Raw genomic sequence first — 9,824 nt, 5'->3', positions numbered from 1 at the left:
TCCTAGAATCATTCAGGCTTAGTCTCAGATATCATACTTACCTGGGGCTTCCTCAATCCCCCAAGAGGCCGCACGTCCCTCGCAGTCTCCGCTGGTGTCTCTTATCACCCGCAATTGTCCCCGAAAGCCTGGCCAAATCACGCTTCATTGCACATACACGACCCGGCACGCTCCCGCGGCTGGGAGTATTCTGCGCAGGTGCAGAACACTCTCGGCAGGGGGGGGGGGGGGGGGGTTTGCACCTGGCCGGGCGGTACATGCACCAAACAGCGACTCGGCCAGGCTTTTGGGTATTAATGCGGGTGGCAGGAGACAGCAAGAGTCGACCGGCCTCAAGGGGGATAAATTAAGCCCCAGGTAAGTGTGGAACCTGAGATGCTTCTCGTCTCAGGTACACTTTAAAGGACCACTATCCCAAAAATCATAACATTTTAAAGGAATACTGTCGATTCACATATTTCTTTCAATTGACACAGGAATTGTTTGGGAAGTGCTGCTGGTGTATACATTTCAGTAGCAACTTCTTTGTTTACTGTTATCAAAATACTTTCAAACTTTACTGACCCCAAAACTGACAGCTGACTGAGCCATGAGGAGAGGGGAAATTCCCCTTATACTAGATCAGTTAACTCTATATGTGTAGCTCTGTGTGTGATAGAGAGAGAGAGAGAGAGATCTCCCAACAGCTGCAGATCCTGTGTCCTGTGTTTCTAACTGACCTGTCTGAAGAGAGCAGAGGAAATGTAACTAATTCTCACAGCTTTTCATACTGTTTTTGCTTTCAGAGTTTGATATGTTTGATATTTGCTTTCTGTAGTCTGATATGCAACTCTGGCTGTGCATTGAAGCAGACACCCCTTCTGCAATTGATTTGTCCCAATATAGCTAAATCCTACCCTCAATAAATTACAGCTTTTGCCTCTGATATTTAACATGAAAAGTAGGAAAATGTTTACACCGCTACTTAGACATTGTTTGCACACTGTCATTTTAGAACACTTGGGTATTGATCGTATTCCTTTAAGTACATGTAAACATCTGCCGCTCGTCCTCCCCACGTGCTGCCGTTGAGGGGGGTCATCATTCTTCCTGTCCTGCATTCCAGCTCACAGTAAGAGCACCCCTAGGAGCTCCAGGCAGACACAGTAAAGTGCACCGGGAGGAGGGGGGGGGGGGGTTGCATTTCACATTAGGGGGCCAGCATCGGGCCAGCAATGCAGCATCACCAGTCTGATACCTAATTGATTTCATGCTGAAATCAATCGTGAATCAGCCTGCGGTGTATGGGCAGCAAGCAGATTTCTCGCTAATTAGATTCGATCAAAGAGAGATTTGTCTTTTGGTCGCATCTGCCCATCATCGCTAGATGTATGGCCACCTTTACAATTTTCATAGAAATATAAACAGGAAACAAAAAATAAACTTTGATGATGACACAAAATACCAGATTTTATAGAGAATTTATTAGGTACAGCTGTCAGTACATTACTGGCAGTATACGCTGAGCTGCTGATCAGTGTTCAGCAATAACAGTGAGGCAGGTAAAGGATCAGCACCCCCCTGCAGGAAGCTGTATATTAATGATGGGAGGAGCTCCAGCATCCCTGCATTAATATAGCGTCCCCTGCTGGAGATGAAGAAATACAGTCGTGGTCCTATGGCCGCTTGTTCGTTCGCGTCTCCCGTCACAGCGGCGCCTCTGCTAAGCGCTGCCATTCTGAACCAGCTGCAGATATTCTTTGTGAAGTTTCTCCTGCGCTTCATACAGTTTCCGGAGCTTCTTGGCTTGACCTTTGCTGAGTTCCTTGCCCTCTGTGTCGTGCGTGGGAAACCCCTAGTGAGGAAAACCAAAAGCATGAACCTTGATTCGCTACAGCAGACAACTTCAAATATACATATTATATATATATATATATATATATATATATATATATATATATATATATATATATATATATATATATATATATATATATATATATATATATATATATATATATATATATATATATATATATATATATATATATATATATAACCTGCACAAATTAAGAACCTACAATTCCTGTAAAAACTTTCATTGTTTTATCAAATTTCCATAAAATGTTATCTTTTTTTTTTTTGTATTGCCTGTGGCCACGTTGACTAACTTATGTCCAGATCTACTGTTAATCCAACCTTAGGCCTGGTATACACTATGCAATTTCCCAATTATAAAAATACAATTGGGTACAGTCCTTTATATAATGAAAAGGGTCAAAAAACACAGTCCTTTTTAGGAGGCAATCCACCTTGCCCACTTAAATCTTTGTTACTTTAAGAAAAGGACTAAGGGTTTACAAAAAAGAGCAACTAGAATGCCGTTTTCTGGTACAAAAACTTCTTCATATAAACTTTATTGACACATATAGCAAAAAATAGCAAAAAGCATTAAAAACGATATCTTTGGTTCCGCATAATTGGTCTTCATACAATCAGCAATATCAAAACACCAATGACTAAGGCCGATGATGGTAATATTCTGGCTTGGCTTGATATTTAGCTGCGACCCCTGGTCGATGTATGTATTAGAAGCGGCAACGACACATGTTCGTTTCGGGCAATTTTACAAAATAATTATGCCCTTCATCAGGCCGTAACACACAGTTCTGCAAGGCTCAGCTAAAAAAAAAAATGCCAAAGATATATAAGCATATATAAGATATATGCAATTTCCCATCAGATCGTCGAGTCAATAATTTCCGCATTTTCTGATAATATTACACAGAAGATAGAGATGTCGGAAATTATTGATTCAACCCATTGATTGGATGGGAAATTGCATGGTGTGTACTAGGCCTAATGCCCTTTTCCTAACCCACAGATGTCAAATTCCAGTCCTCGATCTTAAAGGAGTTATCAGGCGATCTAAAGAAAATAAGTGCTACTTACCTGGGAATTCCTCCAGCCCCAAAGCTCCCAGCACGTCCCTCCGCCACAGCTCTCCCATCAGCCATTCGCCGCAGCTTGCTCCCGGTCCCCGGCGATGACGTTAGGCCGACCTGGTACTGTGCCTGCGCGAGCGGCGCTGTCAATCACCGCCACGTGGGCCGGAGCGGACTGCGCAGGTGGTAGTAGATCTGCGCCTGTGCAGTCCGCTCCGGCCCACGTGGCGGTGATTGACAGTGCCGCTCGCACAGGCCGAGTTGGAGGTCGGCCTGACGTCATTGCCGGGGACCGGGAGCGAGCTGCGGCGAACGGCTGAAGGGAGAGCTGCGGCGAGGGACATGCTGGGAGCTTGGGGCTGGAGGAAGCCCCGGGTAAGTAGCACTTATTTTCTTTAGATCGCCTGATAACTCCTTTAAGCACTGCCTTATATATGGCTCTCGAGGACGTGTGGCCTAACCCAAGAGCTGTAAGGCAGGGACAATACAGGGACCCCATTATGGGGATACAGGACCACATTTATGAGGAAAGCCTCATACACACGCCTGACTAAAGTCGGCTGAGGGAGCCGATAAGGACCGTCTCAGCCAATAGGCGTGTGTACAGAGGCCCCCAGCGACAGCGCTCGGCAAGCAATCCACCAGGCGGACCGACTTTTTTGAAGAAGCACCTGCCAGCAGTGTGACATCACGCACTCATAGCAACAGAATGTATTGTTAGCTACACAGCTGACGCGTCTATACATGCTGCCCAGCGACATCACCCAAGGGAATTGGCTCCGACGGGTGGCATGAGTTGTTAGGAGTGTACTCACCTTCATAAAACTGTCCCATCAGAATCTGTGTTCTTGTGTGGTCACTGCCGATTGGCTAGTTTCCCTCTATAATCACAATAGGCACACAGAGCAAGATAATTCACCATCATCTGGTCAGCATTGTGTGTGGAATGAGGCAGAAGGTGATTGGATCACAAAACATGGATGCCTCCCAGTATTATCAGTTAAAGGGAACCTAAACTGAGAAGGATATGGATGTTTCCTTTTAACCAATACCAGTTGCTTGTCAGTCATGCTGATCTCTTTAGTTGCAGTAGTGGCTGAATCACACACCTGAAACAAGCATGCAGCTAATCCAGTCTGACTTCAGTCAGAGCACCTGATCTGTATGCTTGTTCAGGGGCTGTGGCTAAAAGTATTAGAGACACAGGATCAGCAGGAGAGCCAGGCAACTGGTATTATTTTAAAAGGAAAAATTCATATCCTTCTCCGTTTAGGTTCCATTTAATACGTCAGTGAGATCTGTCCTCTATCCAGTCTGGCTGGAGCTCGGATTGTGTATTTATGATTGGAGAAGATACAATCTTTATTGTTCCCATTTCATGTTTCTGTTCCTGGCTGTCCATATGCAGGGCCATTACTGAGCAGAGAAATTGTAGGCTGTTGCCTGTAGCGTCATTTTCTCTCATGGACACCGCTGCACTTGTCACTGCTGAACAACAGCTCCCAACGTCCCCCTGCTCATCAAAATGCCTCCTTCCCTTTTGTAATAGTGTTGTCCGGATCATGAACGATTCGGATCTTTGATCCGAATCTATTTTGTGAGTCGAATCATCCGAATCATCAAAATGAGTGATTCGGATCGAAAAAGGGGCGGGGCCAAGAGTGACACGCCCCCTTCTCAGCGGGCAGCGGGGTCTTGGAAGCAGAGCAGAGATGGATCGCTCTGTGGGAAGGGAGCCACCCTTGCAGGGACAGGTAGATGAGAGAGAGGGGACATCGGTGCCACTGCCAGATATGTGTAGAGCACACATACTGGCTATAATCTGCTGCTCATTAAAAGCTGTCTGTTCCGTAGTGCTGCACAGTCTTCACATGGGAAGCTTTTGGCTCAGCACAGCTCAGTAACTTTGCAGACACTGTGATTGATCCTCCTGCACTCGGCACTAAACAGCTGCACTTCACTTCTGGGAATGCTTTCTTTCACTGTAGGACGTTTTCTTTCAAAGTGTACAGATGAGCATATAGGAGAAATACATGTAAAGCATATGACTTCAGCATGTGGGTATTGTGTGCAAACAAACATTTCTGCTCTCTGCTCGTCCCTCCGCCCTTCTCTGTCCACTCCCTGCCCTCTGTCCATCTTCTCCCCTTCTCTGTGTGTCCACCCCCCTCCCCTTCTCCTGTCCACAGACCTGTCCTGCTGTTCATTTCACCCACGAATGCTTCAGTAGTAAAATGATCCGAGATTCGGATCAAAGATCCGGATCTCTTCAATGATCCGATTCGAATCATCCGGATCATTGAAAAGATCCGAACTTCCCATCTCTATTTTGTAACAGGCAGGGCCAATAGTAAATAAGGTAAGGCTGCTGCTCACCCCGCCCCCCACTGCTCAACTGAAGAGATTGGGTGGCTGGCCCAATGGCCATATCGTTCCTCATTAAGCAGCACAGGGAAACTGTGCAGGAGGCAGAAGGCACAGTTGGAGCAGGACAGTGAGTCAGTGAATCGCTGGGTATCCTGTGTGGTGCTGTCCAGCTGCTGCGGTACTGAGGTCAGAGGTTGGGCTGTTTCAATTCAGGATAAGTTTCAAGATTCTATGCCTTGCCTAGAAATCTGTGCACAAAACCTACCCTACATACATCCCAGAACTTGTTCACAGGTATATACCAGGCCGTTTCCTCCGCTCCTTCAACAACCTTCATCTAACTGCCCTATGCATTTCCTGCTTCCATGCGCACCTGCAGGATTTCTCAAGAGCTGCCCCCACCCTCTGGGACTCCCTTCCACCGCCCATCAGACTTGCCCCCTCTCAGGCCAGGATTTACATCACAGGAGCCTATAGGCACAGATGTTCTGGCACCCTACACTTCAGCCTCCAAGAACCTACCAACCTCCGCCGAATAAAAGCTGGTGAAACAGGGAGCAGGAAGGACAGTACGGGCCACAGAGAGCGCAAATGGCTTACCAAAACTGCCAGGAGAAACAGCCGTTATTTAATTGTAAGGAACATTATTAGTTCAGGTACTTTGTAATGCCATAAGACAAGTTCACATTGATGTGCGCTACGTTATAGAGCCCATAACACAGCCCACATGCAGCACATTATCACACCCTTCAGTCCTAACTGCACAACACAGCGCACACACACATGCAGCACGTTGTAAACACACCGCTCAGTCCTCACCGTCTCATCAAACTTGGAGTACTTGTCGGTTTCGGATTTGAACATTTCACTCGGGCTCATCTTCATCTTCAGAAGCTTTGCAGCCTGAAAATACACCTTTTATTCAAGCCTACAAAGTAAACCGTTCTCATATTTATACTTCAGTCTGGTTCACACGTCCCAGCCAATAATGCAATATCATTTTATGGTTTTATTTCAAGATATTAGCTGCTTAACCACTTCAGCCTAACTGGACGAGTATATTCGTCCAGTGTAATTGTGGACAGTGCACCACCAGTTTGTTACTAAATAAGGAACATGTGGTATCATTTTATCCAGGACCAGTTGTAGAATACATTTTGGTGTGTTTCAAAGCTTGGACCCACAACACATGAGAAATTGGTAGGGACAAACTCAATCAAACATAAAAATTAATTTTCAAAATAATAATCAAACTTGGTAAAGTATTACTGTAGTATAGCTACACAAGACATATGGGGTGACATTCTAACATATGGGGTAACATTTTAACCGTAATAAGTAGTAGAATAGATTTTAGGGTGTTTTGGGTTAAAGGCTATGGCCTCAATTCACTAAGATCATGCTGGAGATAATAAGGCAAGAGAAAACTTACCTCCACACAGTGAGAGAGTAATCTTATTTCTTCATTCCTTAAGTTACCTCCTCTGTAGTTATTTTACCTCCTCTGTAGTTAATTTACCCTCTCTGTAGTTAATTTACCTCCTCTGTAGTTATTTTCACACGCCTGTCATTAACTCTGGAGTTATTTTAAGGATTAGAGAGTTAACTTAAAGACAGAAAAGTTAACGTTAGGCTTGCCTGAGGTAAAATGTTTCCTGAATATTACATGCCTTATCACCATGGTAACAACTCTAGAAGAGTTATTAAAGACAGGAGATAAGCTTAGTGAATTGAGGCCTCAATTCACTAAGATCATGCTGGAGATAAGGCAAGAGAAAACTTACCTCCACATAAGAGACAGTTATCTTATCTCTTCACTCCTTAAGTTACCTCCTCTGTAGTTAAGTTACCTCCTCTGTAGTTATTTTACCTCCTCTGTAGTTAATTTACCTCCTTTGTAGTTAATTTACCTCCTCTGCAGTTATTTTCACATGCAGTTAATAAACAGCCTGTCTTTAACTCTGGAGTTATTTTAAGGATTAGAGAGTTAACTTAAAGACAGAAGAGTTAACTTTAGGTTTGCCTGAGGTAAAATGTTTCCTGAATACTACATGCCTTATCACCATGGTAACAATTCTAGAAGAGTTATTAAAGACAGGAGAAAAGCTTAGTGAATTGAGGCCTATGGCCTCAATTCACTAAGATCATGCTAGAGATAATAAAGCAAGAGAAAACTTACCTCCACACGTGAGAGCGTTATCTTACCTCTTCATTCCTTAAGTTACCTCTCCTGTAGTTATTTTACCTCCTCTGTAGTTAATTTACCTCCACTGTAGTTAATTTACCTCCTCTGTAGTTATTTTCACATGCAGTTAATTAACAGCCTGTCTTTAACTCTGGAGTTATTTTAAGGATTGGAGAGTTAATTTAAAGACAGAAGAGTTAACTTTAGGCTTGCCTGAGGTAAAATGTTTCCTGAATACTACATGCCTTATCACCATGGTAACAACTCTAGAAGAGTTATTAAAGACAGGAGATAAGCTTAGTGAATTGAGGCCTATGTCTTGTATTCCTTTTAGTGACAAACTGAATCAAAAGCAATAAAAAAATTTGTATATTTTGTATCAAAACTTGTAAAATGAAAACAAAGTGAAAGAATATAAAAGAAAATAACTATATTGTTACCTTAGGAACTTGGCTTTTTAATTATGTATGCAATAAGGATATATTACTGTTATTTTTGCAAATAAGGTTTTGTAATCATTGATAGTGTACAACGAGAAAGCAAAAAAACGACACCTTTAATTCCAAATACAGTATTGTCACCATACATTGTTCTAGGAACATAATCTAAATGTTGTAATAACCAGGATGGATAAGCAAATAAAATTTGTGGGTTTAACTTATAGTTAGTGCTGTTTATTGTAAAGCTGTAATGGATGTAAATGGAGAAATCGTTTTTTTTTATTTTTCCCTTATTTTACTAAACAAGAATATTACTCACTAAAAGCCTAATTTGTCCTGAAAAAAACAATACATAGATCATTTAGGTGTGATAAGTAGTAATAAAGTTTTTGGCCAATGAATGGGAGCAGCGCTGATTTGTGAAAATTGCTCGTCCTGAAGTGGTTAAAAAACAGCATACACAGTATAAACTGACCCATGGTGGGCTAAATTACCCATTACTGAATGTGCTACCGCTGCTCACTGTCATAGTCAAGGTCCCCCTCCCCGATCCCCTTAACTCTGCAGCCACTCCAGAAGTTCCTCTGAGCGAAGCAGAGCAATGAATGAACTGAGCAAGAGCTCAGAGGGGGTAAGAAGTGCCCGGAAGTGGAGAAAACAGAGGTAAAAATAAATAGAGATGGCTTACCTCAATGACATGAATTTTAATATGCACAGGCAATGTGTTTCGTAAGTCTGCGCCCGCTTCCTCAGGACAAATAAAGTGCCAGAGTTGTATCAGAGCCGGGTAAAGAGCGTTGCCTGTGCTTACCAAAATTCATATTGATATGAACTGTTCGTTATTGGGGTAAATCACCTCTATTTTTAGCGTTTTCAACTCGGTTTTATCTACTACTGGGCGCCTCTTACCCCTTTTGTGCTTTTCACCCTCCTTTGGGAGGGGTGCATGCTGGTAGCTAGTGGCTTTGCCACCGATAGGACATTTTATTGTCTTTCCCAAGAGTGTGACCAAATCCAGCTCCAGCCGTACAGTGAAGTTGAGTTTTAAGATCTGCACCTGCTTTCAGCGGTTACCGTGTTTCCCCGAAAATAAGACTCTGTCTTATATTAATTTTTCATCCAAAATATAAGGGCTTATTTTTGAGGAGGTCTATATTTGCAGGGGTAGCCAAATCTTCCTTTAGTATACAGCCAGTTCCCCCCCAGTACATACCGGTAGCCAGACCTCCCCAAGTATATAGCCAAATCCCCTAGTATATAGTAAGCTCCCGTCTCCCCCCTCGCTGCTGCTTCCGATTTACCTCCCCTGCTGCTGGCCCCCTCCTCCAGAATGTCAGATCCCCCTGCGGCTAACGCTGGGCATAAGTCAGCTCTTAGATCAGCAGTGAAGGTGGCTAAAGTTGTACAGTAACAACGCCACCCTATACAGGAAGCAAACAGAGATCACTTCCTGTATACTGGCTCTGTTACTGTTTAAGGTTAGCTGCCTTCACCGCCAATCTAAGATCTGAATTATGCAGAGATAGCCACAGCCCGCGGGGGGTTCCGACTTTCTGGAGTAGGGGGCTAGAAGCAGGGGAGGTAAATCGGCCACAGCATCAACATCATGGTGGCAGGGGAGGGGGGGGGGGGGGGGTAAACGGGGAGCGCAGCAAGGTCTTATTTTTAGGGGAGGTCTTATATTTCAAGTACCGTATGCTTAAAATATAAGATAAGTCTTATTTTTGGGGGATGTCTTATTTTAGGGGAAAGACGGTAGTTGCCTCCTGTGCAACCTTTCTTTGTGAGTACCCTATTCCTTTTGTTTTCCAACACTCTTCTTGTGACATACTGCACCATTTGAGCTCCCTTTGTCTCTGTGTTCTTTTTTAAGGTGTCTGGTCACCATACCGTGCAGTGCACAGGAGC

The 9,824-nt window shown here is 43.7% G+C and overlaps 1 protein-coding gene across 2 annotated transcripts in view; it reads right to left on the bottom strand.

Moving 5' to 3' along the window:
• Nucleotides 1-1,443: 1,443 nt before the first annotated feature.
• The window catches only part of CARS1 (cysteinyl-tRNA synthetase 1), a 70,599-nt gene continuing 62,218 nt past the window's right edge, over nucleotides 1,444-9,824 (bottom strand). For both annotated transcript variants that reach the window (XM_068260661.1, XM_068260662.1), the window contains 2 exons: nucleotides 6,111-6,194; nucleotides 1,444-1,834 (listed from right to left, as the gene is read on the bottom strand). In XM_068260661.1, coding sequence (XP_068116762.1) covers nucleotides 1,703-1,834; nucleotides 6,111-6,194 — 216 coding nt within the window. In that variant the 3' untranslated portion in view covers nucleotides 1,444-1,702. The remainder of the gene's footprint in view (nucleotides 1,835-6,110; nucleotides 6,195-9,824) is intronic.

Source organism: Hyperolius riggenbachi, chromosome 11 (assembly GCF_040937935.1).
Source record: "Hyperolius riggenbachi isolate aHypRig1 chromosome 11, aHypRig1.pri, whole genome shotgun sequence".
In the NCBI taxonomy this organism is placed as follows: Eukaryota; Metazoa; Chordata; class Amphibia; order Anura; family Hyperoliidae; genus Hyperolius; species Hyperolius riggenbachi.
Note: the sequence above shows the minus strand (reverse complement) of the source record. Positions and strands in the feature narration are given on the sequence as shown.